Source organism: Mangifera indica, chromosome 4, assembly GCF_011075055.1.
Source record: "Mangifera indica cultivar Alphonso chromosome 4, CATAS_Mindica_2.1, whole genome shotgun sequence".
NCBI lineage: Eukaryota > Viridiplantae > Streptophyta > Magnoliopsida > Sapindales > Anacardiaceae > Mangifera > Mangifera indica.
Window position 1 is genome coordinate 15,928,480 of NC_058140.1, and position 17,764 is coordinate 15,946,243.

General features: G+C 33.9%; 2 protein-coding genes across 5 annotated transcripts; one reads left to right on the forward strand and one right to left on the reverse strand.

The window, feature by feature from the left end:
* Window positions 1-278: 278 nt before the first annotated feature.
* On the forward strand, window positions 279-12,364 carry LOC123214588 (dynamin-2A-like). 3 transcript variants are annotated; one of them, XM_044634454.1, is made up of 23 exons: window positions 279-661; window positions 1,281-1,331; window positions 1,446-1,566; window positions 1,737-1,820; window positions 3,585-3,646; window positions 3,853-3,970; window positions 4,081-4,423; window positions 4,761-4,908; window positions 5,049-5,150; window positions 5,254-5,373; window positions 5,861-5,944; window positions 6,029-6,156; window positions 7,464-7,548; window positions 7,664-7,805; window positions 8,097-8,173; window positions 9,122-9,178; window positions 10,089-10,233; window positions 10,356-10,510; window positions 10,901-11,014; window positions 11,112-11,179; window positions 11,303-11,478; window positions 11,838-12,012; window positions 12,044-12,104. In XM_044634454.1, exons 1-23 carry the CDS (start codon window positions 521-523, stop codon window positions 12,102-12,104), a joined length of 2,757 nt encoding a protein of 918 aa, XP_044490389.1. In that variant the 5' UTR covers window positions 279-520. The 3 variants fall into 3 exon arrangements, with proteins under 3 accessions (XP_044490389.1, XP_044490387.1, XP_044490388.1); XM_044634452.1 differs by having other exon boundaries at window positions 284-661; window positions 11,838-12,364; XM_044634453.1 differs by lacking the exons at window positions 279-661; window positions 1,281-1,331; window positions 1,446-1,566 and adding an exon at window positions 2,647-2,769 and having other exon boundaries at window positions 1,754-1,820; window positions 11,838-12,364.
* Window positions 12,365-12,826: 462 nt separating this feature from the next.
* On the reverse strand, window positions 12,827-16,764 carry LOC123214590 (phosphoribosylformylglycinamidine cyclo-ligase, chloroplastic/mitochondrial-like). Of its 2 annotated transcripts, none has more exons than XM_044634455.1 (9): window positions 16,639-16,764; window positions 15,380-15,771; window positions 14,428-14,522; window positions 14,256-14,357; window positions 14,098-14,157; window positions 13,843-14,015; window positions 13,600-13,702; window positions 13,355-13,513; window positions 12,827-13,249 (listed from the first exon to the last, which is right to left on the reverse strand). In XM_044634455.1, exons 2-9 carry the CDS (start codon window positions 15,726-15,728, stop codon window positions 13,079-13,081), a joined length of 1,212 nt encoding a protein of 403 aa, XP_044490390.1. In that variant the 5' UTR covers window positions 15,729-15,771; window positions 16,639-16,764; the 3' UTR covers window positions 12,827-13,078. The 2 variants fall into 2 exon arrangements, with proteins under 2 accessions (XP_044490390.1, XP_044490391.1); XM_044634456.1 differs by having other exon boundaries at window positions 16,562-16,719.
* Between the last annotated feature and the right edge of the window lie 1,000 nt (window positions 16,765-17,764).

Sequence of the window (17,764 nt, forward strand, 5' to 3'; positions counted from 1 at the left end):
ATTATGTAAATGTATTGTTGAATAGACATATAATCTATTATCATATGATTGAATGATTTTAAATTAAAGATAAATTATATATATATTTTTGTCGCCACAAACAATTTATGTATTATTTTTTATTGATAATAGTACTAAATTTTTATATTTTATTATATTTATTTGTATTTAGATTGTAAAGGAATAACACATTATTTCCCCACCTTACCAAAATTCTAATAAAACGATTTTATAACAAAAAAATAAATTTAATCAAATAAGCAAAGAAAATAAAATAAAATAAAAACATAAACACGCACTGCTTTCAAAAAATTTCGTTCATTTCAAAAACGAAACTCCAAACAAGCCGGACTAAAACGAAATAAATATAAGATCTTCGTTATTTTTTGAATTTGAAATTTTTGAATCTTTCAGATCTGAAATTCTTCCTTTATTAATGCGTTCGTCACGTACTCACATTTTTTGGTCAATTTATTGGTTGCATTGAAACGTTTCGATTTGGACCTCTCTTCAACTCGTCATGGAGGCGATCGATGAACTCGCTGAGTTGTCCGAGTCGATCTGGCAGGCCTCCGCCGTGCTTGCCGATGAAGATCTCGATGACAAGTCGACCTCCAAACGTCCTACGACTTTCCTCAACGTCGTCGTTTTAGGCAATGTCGTAAGTTCTTCTCTCTGCACCGTTTTACGATGTCGTTTTCTGATTTTTTTAGATTTTTTTAATAGATCTTTGGATCTAGTGCGTTTTGAAGGATTCGAGCGTTGAATTGTGGCGATTAAATTTGATGAAGTAGTGATTAAACGAATTGTTTGATAATGCCAACGAAAGAAATGTTGCTTAACGGCGTTTCGTTTTAAGTAATTAAAAGCAATGGAAAATTTTTTTAGAATGATCGACAAGTTTTCTAATTTATTTCATGAATGATGAAAGTACATTATTGTAATCTGAAGATTGATATCATTTGTTCGTGTTAATGATTTATAATACGCCCATACTCAAATTTTGCAGAATTCAAGTAACTTACTTCGGAGTTTAATTGTTAATAAAAATGTGAGGGAACGGTGCATCTAAGTTATAAATTGTAATATGCTAAATCAAATTAGTTGTAAAATATAACATTATTTCTTATTAGTAATGTAATGCTTGATTTGTAACTGCTGTCATTTTTGTGGCATTGTTTCTAGTGCGGTAATATTCATAAGCCAGTACTATGATACACTTGAAATGCTTGTCTTGTCGTGATGCTTTACTAATGACATTGTTGTATTGCATTGATTAGGGTGCTGGTAAATCTGCAATTTTGAATAGTTTGATTGGACATCCTATTTTGGTAAGTTTGTTTTTTATTGAGAGTTTATTATATTTTTGTTCACGTGTTTCTGATGATCATGTTTGTTCTTTGATTTCAATTGTTCTGTGAGTTTTGACTATATAATGTGGACAGCCAACTGGTGGAAATGGTGCTACTCGGGCTCCCATATGTGTTCAATTAAACAGGGATAACTCTTTAAGCGCTCAGGCTATTCAGTTGCTGATAGACAATAAATCACAAGAAGTTTCAGCGAGTAAGGCGTTTTAGGGATCTGCTGCGTGATTTTGTATTGCTTATTTTTACATCTGTAATGGTGCTTGACACCTAATTAGACAGTCAACATCGTCAATGCACTTATTTTACTTTTAAGTTGGATTATTGGCTCTGATTGTTGTTGTTTCTTTCTGAATCGGTGCATTATAGGTGCTCTTCGGCATTCTCTTCAAAATAGACTTAGCCAAGGAGTGAGTCGTGAGGAAATATACCTGAAACTTCGTACCAGTGCAGGTGATTCTTAATCTTATTATATTTTTTTATTTGTTGTGAGAAAATTGTGAGATATGTTGTTTATTGCAATAAGAGAGAGAAAGGAATAACCAAAAGTGTATTTAGATAGACTATCTTCTATTAGATGTAGCATCTTACATGTTATGCAAAATGTGAAACTCATTGTTTATTTGGTTCTATTAGTTTAATGACTCTTTTGCATGTTGAGTTCTTTTGAAATTTGTTAGTTGTGTAGACACCCTGACAGTCAATCATAAACCATTAAAATTCTTTTATCCATAAACCTAACTAAGATTGACAGTGTATGTCATGGTGCACCTGGACTGAAAAATGTAAAGATTTTAGGCCCTTCAGAGCATGAAAATAAGTTGGTGAACAGAAGACGTGGTTGCTTGACTTGCTTTTCTGCATTCATGCTCCATCTTGAGGGAGTGAACGAATTGTAACCAGTGTTTACAGTTTCTTATCAGTGCACCATATGATTAACCGTATTCTGGAGCTAACTGAAATACCTTGTTGCTACGAAACAGATCTTAAGATCCATTTCATAGGATTAAGGTGACATTCAAAAGATTTCCTTCCAATTTCATAGTTTAGATTACTGATTTTTCTTTTTCTTGATCAAATAATCACCCCGTCCTAATTATAATTTATTTCTCATGAAGATTCTAAATAATAGTATAAATGTTTAAAATAGTCTATCCCACTTTTAGTCTAGTGTATCAAGTGAGGCATTAGAAGAGGTAATGCAAGAATTAATTTTGGAGGAGAATAGATGAACATAGTGATTCGATAACCATGTAACAAGCTTGTTAGTTTTTTCCAGGTCTTCACACTGAAAAGATAGAAGGAATCAACCTCACAGCTTAAACATGAGCAAGAAACAATTTTATTCCTATGGTGAAAAATTTGAGGCTTGAGGATGGTTTACCTGTCATTGAAACTCCAGGTCTATCTTTCTTTAAAGTTGAGCAGAAATCTTTTATGCAAAAGTTAAAGAAACTTAGAAAAGATTTCAGCCTTTAATTTGTTTCTTTAGGGCTTATTATTTTGTTTCTATCAGGATGATTGTGCTCTAGAAATAATAGATAAGAGTTGGGCTAAGTTTACTGGATTTTCTTGTGGGTTAAGCCTAGTTTGTTAACCATGCAATGTGGATCCATGTGATGCAGGATTTAGAAAATGAATGAGTTAAAAGCTGATAATGATTGATTCCTTTTCTTTCCTGTGGCTGTCTTTGAGCCTGAGTTTTTTTTGTTTTCAAGTTAGTCTTGTCTAGTGGTATGGAGGTAGATTCTTTTGGCCGTGATCCAAAACCGTTATGGGTTAGTTTATATAACAGATTGGTATCCAAAATTATACCTATAACTCAATACAATGAAAAGAACCATTCAATACTTGTAGAAATTTTGTTTTTGGAATATCTGAATTGCAGATAGTTCTATATCTCCCTGATTCATTTGAATTATTGTTTAAAATACATAAATGGATTCCATGAGATGAGTGGGCTACCAGTAAATATTATCTGTATGAGTACCCTTGATTTATGAAGGTTCACCTTAGCATAATTTTAAATAAAGAATCTTTTATTTGATTGGACATCAGTTCTTGGTGAATGAGCAAAAGGATATAACCTTCTTTATTTTTATCTCTTCAGAGCAATTTACCCATTTTTTTAATGTTTATATTACTCTTAGCAATTTGAATGTTTATATTTCTCTTAGCCATCTTTAAAAGCGATTTTTTTGTATTTACTTTCTGCAGCTCCACCTTTGAAGTTGATTGACCTACCTGGATCAGATCAAAGAATTATGGATGATACAATGGTGAGTAGTTGAATGCTATCTCCTCTTTAGTTTAAACATCATACAAAAAGTTATTCAATGACCTCTAGTTTTTTTTCTCTTTTATCCCTTTTTTAAAACAGTTCATAATCAGCTCTTTGTTACATAAGTGTTCAGATATATATTCAGTCGCAAGATGCTCTTGCTGGAAGTTCCGTTTGATATCTCCATTTGTATGTTTTTTTCAGATTAGCAAGTATGTTGAGCACAATGATGCTATTTTGCTAGTTATTGTACCTGCTACTCATGCACCAGAAATTTCATCATCTCGGGCTCTCAAAATTGCAAAGGAACATGATCCAGAGAGTGGGTTTACTGTTAAATTGCATCTTCTTATCTCTGTGTTTGAAAAGAATTTTGAAGTCAGTGTACTCTTTAATTCTTTTGTCGCTTTGTTTACTTTAAATTTATTTCAGGTACCAGAACAGTTGGTGTTATTAGTAAAATTGATCAAGCAGAGGGAGAACCAAAAGCACTTGCAGCTGTTCAGGCTCTCCTAATGGATAAGGGTCCATCAAAAACATCTGATATTCCTTGGGTTGCTGTAATTGGTCAATCTGTATCTATAAGTTCTGCTTCATCTGGAAATGCTGGATCAGAGAGCCCTTTGGAAGCTGCTTGGCGGGCTGAGATAGAAACTCTAAAAAAGTCGCTGACTGGAGCTCCTCAAAATAAGCTCGGTAGAATTGCTTTGGTGGATGCTATTGCTGGCCAGATGCATAATCGTATGAAAGTCAGGCTTCCAAATCTCCTTTCTGGGTACATACTTGTGCTGCTTTCATTTTGTATAACTAAATTTTGTTTTAAAATTTTATACAATTAGTGTAATTTAACTATCCTTTGGTGTTTTTTACATTTTTTTGTCATTAGGGCAGGCTAATAGGAATATGCTATTTTTTCTTGAAAAACTTGTTCAATGGGAGAATTTTATATATATTGAAAATTCTAATATGAGTGCTGCTTGAACATTATCTATTTATAAAGATGATGGATTTAACCGCATTAAGAGTTGACTTTAAGCTTAGGAATGTATATGTGGAGGAGACTTTCTATGCAAATCGCCTTTGGAATGTAAGTTCCTATATTTTCTTTGCAGGCTTCAAGGGAAGTCTCAAATAGTTCAGGATGAATTAACAAGGCTTGGTGAACAGTTGGTTGATAGTTCAGAAGGTACAAGGGCTTTAGCTTTACAGCTGTGCCGTGAATTTGAAGACAAGTTTCTCCTGCATTTAACAGGTGGTGAGGTGAGTTGTTTCTTTTAAGATTTATATGCATATTTGTTGATTAATACTGCAAAACAAGTAAATTGAGAAGGTGTTAGAGTGACTTAGAAATCTGTTCTGCAACAAATATATATCTTGCTGACAATTTTCCTTTGCTTCAGGGTAGTGGTTGGAAAGTTGTTGCAAGTTTCGAGGGAAACTTTCCTAGCAGGATCAAGCAGCTCCCCTTAGATAGACATTTTGACATAAACAATGTGAAGAGGGTAGGTCTTCACTTCCAACTTCTTTCTGTGTACTTCTCTTCTCATTTAATGATATTCTCTTGAGGTGCTCTGCATTTACATTAAGTGGTTTTAATTATACTAGGTTGTCCTAGAAGCAGATGGTTATCAACCTTATCTTATATCTCCAGAGAAAGGGTTAAGGTCCTTAATAAAAAGTGTCCTTGAGATGGCCAAGGAACCATCACGTCAATGTGTGGATGAGGTATGTGGCATCAATACTCTACCCATATGTTGGATTTCCTAGCATGTTTCTAAATACAGCAACTATTGAAGTTTCACTGTCTGTTGGTTGTCTACTGTGCAACTTACATGGGTTTGATGTTTCTCTGTGACTGAATCTCTGTAATCTATTTGGGAAATATTAGGACATGAAATATCCATAATGTTGTTGGACCAAATATATGTATATTTGTTATCTGCATTTGACTGCAGCTTTTATTTCACTTGATTACTGTGTTGCAATAACTTCTTTGGTCTTCTATATCACAATTATGCACTTTTCCTGCATTGGGTGCTTTTTTCTGATAGATTGGTAGCTGAAGTTTTGATACCCATTATTTTCTTCAGCTTAATGATCCTGCCACATTATTGCCAAATTTCCCACTCTTCTGATCTAACCATGGATGTTTTTCATGCTTTATTTTTCTTGATTTACTCTTTATACTAATTTTGGCTGGTAAATGAATCAGGTGCATCGCGTGTTGGTGGATTTAGTTTCTTCAGCTGCAAGTGCAACTCCGGGTCTTGGAAGGTATCCTCCTTTCAAGAGAGAGGTAACAAGGTCTTCCAGGTCATAATATTTTTTTGTCAAGATCTTGGTTGTTTATCATCTCAGTTTCTCTACAATTTTTAACTAGGTTGTGGCAATTGCAACTGCTGCATTGGATGGATTTAAGAATGAAGCAAAAAAGATGGTAGTTGCACTGGTTGATATGGAGCGTGTGTTTGTTCCGCCTCAACACTTTATCCGTTTGGTGCAAAGGCGGTATGTTCTCAAAGATATTATATCAGCCATTTATTCTCTAAATTTAAGTTTTTTAATTGATGGCACAATCTGTGTTATATCCTTGTGTATGCATTTAGTAAAATATTTTGGGAAATGTTTTGCGCCAATTGATTCGGCTATTTTTCTTTGTTATATTGTGTGGTTGTTGATGACAACTTTTGGCTAGCATGCACTAGTTTGTCAATTTTTATGTGTGACATATAAAGAATAGTCTGAAGTTCTGTATTTTAAGCATTTGGTTCAGTTTGCTAAGGAGTTGGCCTGATGTGAATAATTACAGTAAACAACAACAGAAAAAAGAAGATGATTGGATGTTAATGAGCTTATCATAGGCGTATTTTATTATTCATGTTATCTCTTGTTAGTATTTTGATATTACCATGGGGACATAAGAATAATGCTACACATACAAAGATTTTAATCCAATGTGACAGGGGCGTGATTCTTATATTGTTGAGTTTTTCAACCTAATTTATTATATATTTATTAAGTTGACTTTATATGAATTAATCCATACATTTGGTGAAATGTGACTTTGCATGGAAGTCTTTATCTTCATATGTACCTTGTATTTGTAAAATTGTTTGGGAACAGAATGCCTCCATTCTTCATGAAATCAAACAGTGAAGTCATCATGATATTGATTATGAATTCTTCCTATAATATTTAATGGTCTAGAATTTTGATTTCATAAAAGAAAAAAGGTAAGAAAGAAATATATGAAAATTTTTGTGATTGTGGGTTGTTGTGTGAGGATATGCAACACATTTACATCATCACACTTTGCTGTGTAAAAATGTGGTTTCATACATTTGCTTGCGTAGAGTGAAAAAGAATTAAGAATTTATTAACACCTCACCCTTCCTATTGTAATTTCTGCATAAAAATATGTGAATATAGTATTATCATAATTCTCTTTTCTTTATCATTGAGAGCGTATGTGTTTTGGGTTATTGTAACTTATGTTCCTCTAATTCTCACAAGAGTTCACGTCTGATGTTTATTAGTTTTATTTTTTTTGCCATAATTTATATTTTGATAAGAAACAGATAGATGTATTCATTTGTAAAAGGATTTACTGAAAGGTGAGCAAAGTTGTCTGCAAATAAACTCTACAAAAACTTGGTTTAGACAGCTCAATTTAAATTTAAGTAATTCAATGTATTTGCGTGTGGTTGAGCGTCATCTGTTCCTGTAGTTTTCCTTTGATTTTTCACTGTTTGATATGTGGTAATCTTTTGGCCTGTTTTTGTTCACTTGATTGTTTCACGTTGAAATTTTCACAGAATGGATAGACAACGTCGTGAGGAAGAGCTAAAGAATCGATCCTCAAAGAAGGCAGCTGAAGCTGAGCAGTCTTTATTGAATAGGGTGTGGGATTATTTACTTTCTTTCAGCTTCGCTGGGTGCTTGAGTTATGTGATATTTATTGAAATAAGTTTGTTGCTGTTGCATTGACCAACTATTCTCCTTGCTTTCATTTCAGGCAACTAGCCCCCAAACAGGTGTACAACAATCTGGAGGAAGCTTGAAATCAATGAAAGATAAGTCCAGTCAACCAGATAAGGATATGTCAGAGAGTTCAACCTTCTTAAAGACTGCAGGGCCAGACGGTGAGATAACAGCAGGTTTGTGCTCAATCATAAAATTTGTGATAAACTCTGTTAAAGATATATTTCTACGCCTTTACATTTTTATACCAGTAGTGATTCAGTATTCATCATTTTAAGCATGTATTGTTGAACCTTATTCTTGTTTTTCTTTCCTCAAAATTTGTTGCAAAATTTTGTTTATCCACCATTCTTTATCTTTTCTCTATGTTATTAGTTTAAATGTTCAGTCTGATTATATTTTTCAGATGTAATAGAGATACATTTTCATTTTTTTCCCTTGTTATTGGTTTTAATCTGTATCTGCAGGGTTTTTGTTGAAGAAAAGTTCAAAAGCAATTGGGTGGAGTAAGAGATGGTTTGTTTTAAATGAGAAAACAGGCAAGGTTAGCAGTTAGAATTTTAGTTCATGTATTAAGACTTTATGTTGTTTGAACATACTCAATTTGTTGTTCTGACATGATTTGGTGTCATGCTGCGTAGTTTAAGGATCTTTTTGCACTATTTTGTCTTGGTTTTAAAATGATATATGTTTGATTTTAACTTCTGCAGTAAGTATCCTTGTTTTAACTGTCACATTAAAGTGTTTATTCTCCATCTTGAAATTCATTTGTAATAGTGCATCATACATAATAGTGCATGACCTATGATAAATATGGCTGGTATTTGAACAAGTTCTTATAAGCATTATGTAGAGCAGTACATTATTAGGCACCATCTCACTTCATTTCATTTCATGCAAAAACATCTTATTTTCTTCAATTAATCCACTATATTCACTGAATCTCTTTTCATTTTCGATAATGGGTTTTTTTCTTATTTTTTCAAAGACTCAAGACTGCCTCCACCTTGAACTCATTGTGCTCACTCTCTATTAGTTAGTGTTTATTCTCCATCTTGAAATTCTGCTCCACTATGAAAAAGCTTTTCTTTTTTTGGTCCTTTACTGCAGTTGCTATTGTCTTCAGCTGTTTTGTTTTTGTATTCCTTTGGACAAGAAAGAGAAGTTAGATGCTGTTAGTGTTTGGATGGAGGACAGATTGTGGGAATACTAAAAATAAGAAAAAGCAGCGTGGAAAATAACTTTGTGATGTAGATATTATCTATGCAAATCTCAATGATCTACTGCAAAATAATATTGATCTTAATGTTGAGAAACATGTCATGGACATTTTCTTTTTTTTATTAAATGTTTACCTGCTACTTTCTGCTGTTCCTACCATTGCTACTGATTTTGCTTCAGTAAAAAGATAAAATGAAGATCTTTGCTATTGTTTTGGTAATAATTTTTATTTCTCCTAAAATGTTTGTCTTAACATTACCCTTAAATGCAGCTTGGCTATACCAAAAAGCAAGAAGAAAGACATTTCCGTGGTGTGATCACCTTGGAGGTATGAAGTGCCTGTTAAGAATATTATCTTCTTTCTTCTAGACACTTGAGTGTTGCGAATTATGTTTAGACAAATTTGGTAACTTGAATTAGTTTTCTCTCTTCACTTAATGAGTTTGAATGGTGGATTGACATTTGTTCAGCATTTATTATTACTATCACTTGGAAATGTGGGATTCATTTTGTGAATGATTTTAAGATATGACGTTTTTAACTTAAATTTTATGGGGTTTTTGTTAGATAATAATTGGACAATCCATTTCTAAATTTTATTACTTAACAAATAACTTACTACTTGAAATATGAAACCAATCAGAAAGAAAAAAGTCAAACTACAAGAGCAAAAGAAAACTCCATTTTATTTAGATTTTCAGGATCATTGTTTACAACCAGTTTACAAAGAATATAGAATGATCTTAGATTCATAAATAATATTGGTTTAAAGATACTGTCATATAGTTTGGTTATCAATGATTATCACTGATGCCACATGGAAAGTATGGTGAGGATTTAACTTCAGATAAGCAAACGAATGAATCTTATAATCATTTCTTGAACTATATTTTGGTTTCTTTGTTGGTATTATCTTTAGGTGGGTGAGAACATGTGCTTACATCTATGTTATGGGCAAAGAACCTAGTTTTATCCTCAGTATAAATTCATGGCTGAAATTATGTCACATGTTGTAGGAGTTTATTATATTTAATCTTGGAATTATTTTGTATTGACAATATTTTATTAATTTGGACATTACATTGAATCTATTAACTTCCGGGTTGACATGAAAGTATAAATATTATGTGGTCCTTACCCTCTGAATCTTCGAGTTTCAGATTTATGCTTTGGGTAAAATTTCAACTTGTCCTGTGTGCCAGTTGCATGGTCTTATGACCTTTCAATTTAATGTTCAGGAATGCAATGTTGAGGAGCCATCTGATGATGAAGATACTTCTTCATCAAAGAGTTCAAAGGATAAAAAAGGTAGTAAAGCAGAAAAAGGACCCAGTCTTCTTTTCAAGATAACAAGCAGGATTCCATATAAGACTGTTATGAAAGGTAATAATGTTCATACCTAGACTGCCTCTATTTTTTATTTTTCTACTTCTTAGGGCTGATTATCCTTTTTCCTCTCCTATATTGTTGCACGACAATGTATGATGGAAATTTTCATTTTGCAGCTCACAGTGCGGTTCTGTTGAAGGCTGAAACTTTGCAAGAAAAGGTTGAATGGCTAAACAAGTTGAGAAATGTTATCCAGTCTAGAGGAGGTGATGTGATTGTTAGGGGTGAACCCGGTCTTCCCATGCGTCAAAGTCATTCCGATGGCTCACTGGTGAGTTGATGATATGATGCTTATTGTTGTTTGTCATTTAACTTTGTGGGATAGCTAGATGCCATAACTTTGTTGTTTCTTTTGGTTCACTCTAGGTTTTTGCTCCCTCTGGCAATGTATTTTCCTTGAATTAATCAGGATTAGTTTTCATTCATGAACAAGTGAAATTCTACTTGTTTGGCTGTAGAGCTCCACATAAAATTTATAAGCATTCATAAGTAAACAATAACAGTTTGCTTCTCCAACATTTTGCTCTTTTGTCAGTTTTGGAGTTTGGGATTCTTTACTTCACATTATGTCCATTAAGATATAAAATAGTATTTCCCAAGATTGTTTCTGCATTATTTTGGGTGTGTATCCAATCATTATGCTGATCAGTATTATCTGTAGGAAACAATGGCTAGAAGACCTGCAGATCCAGAAGAAGAGCTTCGGTGGATGTCTCAAGAAGTACGTGGCTATGTCGAAGCTGTTCTAAACAGCCTTGGTGCCAATGTCCCAAAAGTAAGTTTGTTCTTTCAAATTTCTACTATCATTTATCTTTATCTTTTTCATGGAAATGTCTATTGTCATATCTTCCACCAATGGTTTGGATAAGCAGGCAGTTGTTCTTTGCCAAGTAGAGAAGGCCAAGGAAGACATGCTTAACCAGCTATACAGTTCTATTAGGTGAGCTTCTTGTTTTGATTCTTGGCGGTTTCAATGGACTAGTAACAATTTTTTTTTTTTTTAAATTTTTTATGTCAACTTGGTTCTAAAGAAACAACTTATTGTTCATGCATCGATGGTTAGTGCCCAAAGTACGCAAAGGATTGAAGACCTGCTTCAGGAGGACAAAAGGATGAGAAGTAAGAGGGAGCTTTATCAGAAGCAGTCTGTCCTTCTTTCAAAACTCATGAGGACACTTAGCATCCACGACAACCGAACAGCTGCAGCTGCCGGCTGGTCTAACAGTGGTGCTGGAGCAGGTAATTTTTGCTGAATAGCTCTCACGCTATATTTGTGTGAAAGTGTTTTTGCCATATCAGTTAAGGCAATAATGCGCTCATGATTTATTTCACTTCATGAAAATGGCTTTGAAAGCAAATTCAATTTAAAAGTGGAACTCGTATAATTTTGAAGCTTCAACTTTCGGTATCTCTGTAGACCATACATTTATTTCAAAGTCCTTCACTCTTTAGACGCTATTTTTTCTAATGCAGGACTTCTTATTGGTAGTTACATATTCTGAATAAAAGAGAGTTTATGAGATAACTCCATTTGGTTTTGTTTTTCCGAACCCTCCATTTCCTTCAATTCCACTAACTTCTGTTCTAATCACTTGCAGAAAGCAGCCCAAGAACACCTGCTTCAGGTGGTGATGACTGGAGGACTGCATTTGATGATGCTGCAAATGGTCGCACTGACTCATTCAGGTCAGGGTCCATTGGCCACAGTCGGCGATACAGTGATCCACCTCAGAATGGTGATGATAGGTCAAGCACACACTCAAGCCGCCGCACACCTAACCGATTACCACCAGCACCACCACCGCGCACCTAACCGATTGCCACCAGCGCCACCACCGCAATCAACTTCACCATACAGATATTAGGTAAGCTTTAGAACCATCCAATAATATTTCAGGCATTCTTTTCTAGTGTTGTGGGGGTTCTGTCCAGTCCTGCCCCATGTTTGAGCATTTCTCAAGCTCAAAATTATTCTTGCTGTAGCATTTTAGAAGTAGAATAGATTCAGTTGTAGATATATAATATTGCAGTTAGGAAGATCTGACTTTGATATGTAACTTTGTTATTATGTTCATGTATTTGTTTGTTTTGAATCTTGATGAGCAAAGTAAAAATTTTCCCCAAATGTTCTGACTGGTGGTGTAACAATAATAATGATGATATGATAATTATAATGTTGTTAATATTAGCCCTAATAATAGTAATTGATTAAAAAGATCATAATTTGAGAGGGGTTATAAAGAGATATTGATAGAGGTCATGTTACATTCAATCATTCAATCATACTGTGAATGCAGACCGTGTTAAGGCCTTTGAGGTAAGGTTTGTGGTCTGATCCGATACAATTGAAAAAAAATATTAAAAAATTAAAAATTATTAAATATTAATTAAAAATTAAAATATTGTAATTTGATGAACTAATCTGCAGAAGTATCCGGATCAGCCTGTTAAAGGCTTGTAAAGGCGTGACCCAACATAGCTCCTCTATCCATGAATTTCTCAATCAACAGATCCAGGCCATTAATTTCAATATTTGAACAAACAAACTAATCAAGCTGCATGACCATCAACTTGGTCCTTCCAAAAATTTGACCCCAAAAACTGCCTTAATATAATTGCAATTTCATGCAAATAATACTAAAACGTTGTTCAGACTTACAACTGTAGAAACAATATCAGATGGTTAAGGGATTTTTAAACCCCACTTCACTGAAACAGCTTGAGTTTCAAGGTCTCTAGCATCTGTAAAGGATCAAATTATTGAAATATTCCAATCAAGCCGTTGTGTACCTCATCTTGGCAACTTAAAGTAGCATGTGAAATGTATATGATATACATTTTAGTGATAGGTGACTCCTTCGCCATTCACAACCTCACCAATTCGATATGCTGTGTAGGCTCCGTTTGCTTCCTCAAGAATTTTGTGGGAAGCTTCTGGGCTCACAACTAGTACCATCCCGATTCCCATGTTAAAAGTTCGCCTCATCTCACTATCTTCAATTTTTCCAGCCTAACATCAACCACGGAAACAAAAAGGAAAAACATGTTATACTTACAAAATCATTTAATCTATTTATAGCATCTACTAATATGCCATGAAAAGAACCATTTTCACCTGTTGGATCCATTTAAATACTGGTGGGATTTGCCAAGAGTTGTCATAGATGACAGCACCAAGACCTTTAGGAAAGACTCGAGGTATATTGTCGGTAAAACCACCACCAGTGATGTGGGCTATGCCTTTCACCCCTCCCTTGTTTATTATGTCCAGCACCTTTTTGAGCAAAAGAAATTGGTTTTAGCATCTGTCAACAAGCTAACATAAGGTGAAATAATGTGAAACAGAGGTTGATGGAAGACCTGCTTTACATATATAACAGTTGGGGCCATTAAAGCTTCGCCTAATGTAATCGGTTCACCAGCAAGTTGGTCATTCAGTGAAAGGCCACTTTGAGCCAACACCCTGTCAAGATACAAGTGTACATCCCAAGGATTTTGGTATCCATCACTTCTAAAGGGGTTTAGAGAAAGCTATTGCAGCAAATGTTTTTAGATGGTCAATGAAACCTTAGTATGAAAACATTCTCTTAAAACAAGTCTCACCTTCTGACTAGAGAGAAACCATTCGAATGGACTCCACTAGATGGGAGGCCAATGAGTACATCGCCCGCCACAATGTTTTTCCCATCAATAACAGAATCCCTTTTAACAATGCCAACTGCAAAACCACTAAGATCATACTCTCCCTCTGCATAAAAATCTGGCATCTCTGCAGTCTGAAAGGCATATCTTATTCAGAATGCTTAATAGAAGAGTTTCAAAGCATGCTTAAATATTCTACAAACACAACATACATACCTCTCCTCCTAAAAGAGCACAGTCCGATTGTTGGCAACCATCAACTATGCCTTTTATAACCTGAAAATGAAGACCATACAATTAATGAGCACCACTTTGCAGTAGTGGGAAAATTTGATGGTCTTTGCTACAAACATATCATGCACCACCACCGCTACCTTTTCAGCTAGGTCAACATCTAGGTGGCTTGTAGCAAAGTAATCCAGAAAAAATAATGGCTTTGCCCCTGAAGTAACAATGTCATTGACGCTCATTGCAACCTGAATGGGAAGTAGATCAGAAAAATAACTATGAATGTTGAAATTCCACAAGACAAGCTTGATCTTTTACCAGATCAATCCCAATAGTGTCATGTATTCCAGTTTCAAATGCCAGCTTTAATTTAGTACCCACACCATCTGTGCCAGCAACAAGGAAAGAATCACCTGCTCACAAAGAGTTGTTCCATAAACTATAGAACCCAAACAACTAGACACTGACAGCTGATGGTAAAGTCAATTCAATGAAACTTGAAAAAAAATGTCCCAGATTCTTATTGTCCCATGGCATAGACCTTTCTAGGAAAAGCGACTAGAATCATTTACCTCACTGATTCTCTACTCAGAATACTAAAAATAGGAAGATAACTGCTGCATATTGGGATGTTAATTGACTTCTCCCCATCTTTTATTTGGAGGGGATTCCCCTAATGAAGCGGGGATGGGGACAGGAAAATCCTCGCAAGCAGAAGTAAGGACATACGGATGGGGGAGATATATCCCTGCCCGTACTCAGAAGAATTTTTTATTTTAGCAAAAATTAAGAGAGAATATGAGCAACTCAAATTCCTCATTTGACGGATAAACTCAACTTAGAGTTGAATACCAACAAATGCAAAATAATTATAAATCATTGGGATCATAAATTTCCAAAATGAATGGAGATGTTCAATCTTGATATGATATTTCTTCCACTCGACAAACAGCACATTAAATTAGACTTATATTTCCCAAGTAAGGTAAAGAATGTTCTTCTCCAGCAATAAAACTGCATAGGTGTTTCTTAACAAATAGAAACAGAGGATGCTCTGCCATCACATAACAATAGCCAATCCACTACCTCACTCTATCTTCTTCAATTGTATATTAATTCTAACTCAATGTATAAGCCTAACAATGATACCCAAACAATGTAAAGCTTTCAATTTTGCTTTTCAATCAAAATACAAGCAAGATAAAGTAAAGCTCATTAAAGAATAAACTAAGCAATCAAAACCAAAGTGAACATATCAAGTAAATCATACCAAGAGGGAAAAGACCACCGAAACCTCCAATCCCAGGAGCCATCTTCGCAATTCTCTTAACAAGTTCAGACCCAGCATCAATATCTACACCAGCATCCTCATATGTTAGCCCACCTGAGCTTTCACCAGAATCACTTTTTGAAACCGCAAACATATGGCCGCTGGTTTCATCTTTTCTGGGCTGCACTTTGTTGGAAGACACAGAAAACATAGGAACCCTACTTGAAACGCCATTAATTCGGCATTTCTGTAACAGGGTTTTGGTGGGGTTTGGTTTGTTGTGGGAGTTACTACTAAACGCTGCAAAGCATCGTGAAAGCTCAGTACCTGCTGCAATACTATTGGCCATGGAAGCCTAAAATATCCAAACAGAAGGTGGATAGGCACAAAAGCTGCAAAATTTTCAAAAATCACATCAATAAAACACTACAAGATTACCACAAAAGCACATTTGACTCCAAAGCCTAATCAAACACTCCATAAAAAAATTAACTTTAAGTTTTAATAGATTATCTAAACTGAAAGTTTCAACTTGTTAGCAAACAGAACACAGAAATTTAATCATAAAACTACAATGAAGTGTTTCCACCACCAAAAACAGTTTCAGCGCGCTGAATAAGCACAAAAGCTGCGAAATTGATTTCAATCATCATTTAAATATCACCCCACAAAATCAAACACAAAACCGATTTTAACTAGAATGCATTACCAAACACAATATACAAAAGCTTAATATTTAAGCTGATATCAGGCCATATCCGCATAGTTTAAACAATTGGCGAAAAATCACTTCTTTACCAAAGTCTTCGTCTTGAATAAGCGCTTTTTCATAACAATAAATAAAATTTCTAACAGAGAAATTTAATAAAATAAGATTCTGGGAAGTGCTTCCACCACCAAAACAGTTCAAAAGCGCAAAAGCTGCAAAATTGATTTAAGATGTCACTTTAAAACACAATACAAAAGTGCTTTTATCCCTATAGCGCGTTATCAAACACACTATTGAAAGAACTTGAAATTGAACAGAACATGTAAAAATAAATTTTAAAAAAAGCACAAAGCTCCTACAAAGATTACTGAAATTTTCATTTAGTAATCAAAAGCTTTCTTTTGCTTGAGTGGATCATCTGAAAAAAGATATCAACAAAAAAATATAGTAAAAAAATAATAAGCGCTTCTTACCACCAAAACAACTTGTGGGGAGTGCATTTTGAGAAATAGAATAAGAGGATGAACAAGTAAGGGGGAGTGTTGCTTACAGAAGAAGAGCCGCTGTCAACAGTGGCAGTAGGGAGCGGAGAACGACGCCGAATTTTTTTTTTAAAAAGAGAAAAAGATGACAGAAGGAAAGAAGTTTATCATTTTTAACTTACCAAAAAAAAAAAAAATATTACCAAAACAAAATTATTGAGGCTATACCTGACAAGGCCGACACGGCCCGTCCAAAATGGCATGGCAGGACAATCTGGGGATCTGCATCCGCAAAATAAAATTAAAAAGAAAAATCGGAGAGTGTTACAAGAAGTATAGGTAGATTTAAATTGAGTTAAATTTTAATATATCTGGGTTTGAATTTAATTCAATTTATATGAAACTGAGTTTGAATTTAAATTTGGGCTCGAATTCGGTTTATTTTAAAAGAATGGAATTTAAATTAAATTTTTAACTAATTCATTATTAAAACAATATCATTTTAGTACATATTATTCAAAACGATATTATTTTATATCAAAATTTTTAATTTACGAATTTAATGAGTTAAATACTCTAAAATTAAGGCTCAAAAACATTAAATTTTTAAATTTGAGTTTGAACTCATTTAAATATAATTTATTTCAAACTTATTTAAATTAAATTTAAACATACATTTAAATAAATTCAATTTAAATTTAATCGTAATAGAAGCGGAATACGTAAATAGAAAATAATAAAATTTATATTTGAAAATTATGGATTACATTTCAAGAGATTAAGTGCATGCATGCATGATGCATCGAATCCCAAATATCAATATATATTTTAATTCATATGAATGCATCTTAATACTAATTAAGACCTATAAATCAGTAAAAAAAATATTCAATTTTTTTTCTAATTTTGGCTTGTGAGAATCAAATTATACATGGCAAGAATTCTATTAGTTCATATTACCAAATCTATTGACCACGCATATATTCAAACAAAATAAAAAACCTTAAAGACCAAAAAGGTCATTTCACATGCAAGATCACTTTTAATTCTTTAACGCATTAAAAAATTGTAATTATCTTGGAAACTTTGAGGGCAAATAGGTAATTGGAGATGCAAAACAACTTTTGAATTTTCATATAAACCCCGAAGTACCAGCGTTTTTCGAAAACCTCAGGGGCTAAAATGTAATACCAC

Coding starts and splice junctions, on each gene's coding strand:
- LOC123214588 (XM_044634454.1), top strand. CDS start 521: ATGGAGGCGATCGATGAACTCGCTGAGTTGTCCGAGTCGATCTGGCAG. Junction 662..1,280: donor TCGTCGTTTTAGGCAATGTC/GTAAGTTCTTCT, acceptor TGCATTGATTAG/GGTGCTGGTAAATCTGCAAT. Junction 4,424..4,760: donor CTTCCAAATCTCCTTTCTGG/GTACATACTTGT, acceptor TTTTCTTTGCAG/GCTTCAAGGGAAGTCTCAAA.
- LOC123214590 (XM_044634455.1), bottom strand. CDS start 15,728: ATGGCCAATAGTATTGCAGCAGGTACTGAGCTTTCACGATGCTTTGCA. Junction 14,523..15,379: donor CGGTGGTCTTTTCCCTCTTG/GTATGATTTACT, acceptor CTTTGTGAGCAG/GTGATTCTTTCCTTGTTGCT. Junction 13,250..13,354: donor TATTTAAATGGATCCAACAG/GTGAAAATGGTT, acceptor GGTTGATGTTAG/GCTGGAAAAATTGAAGATAG.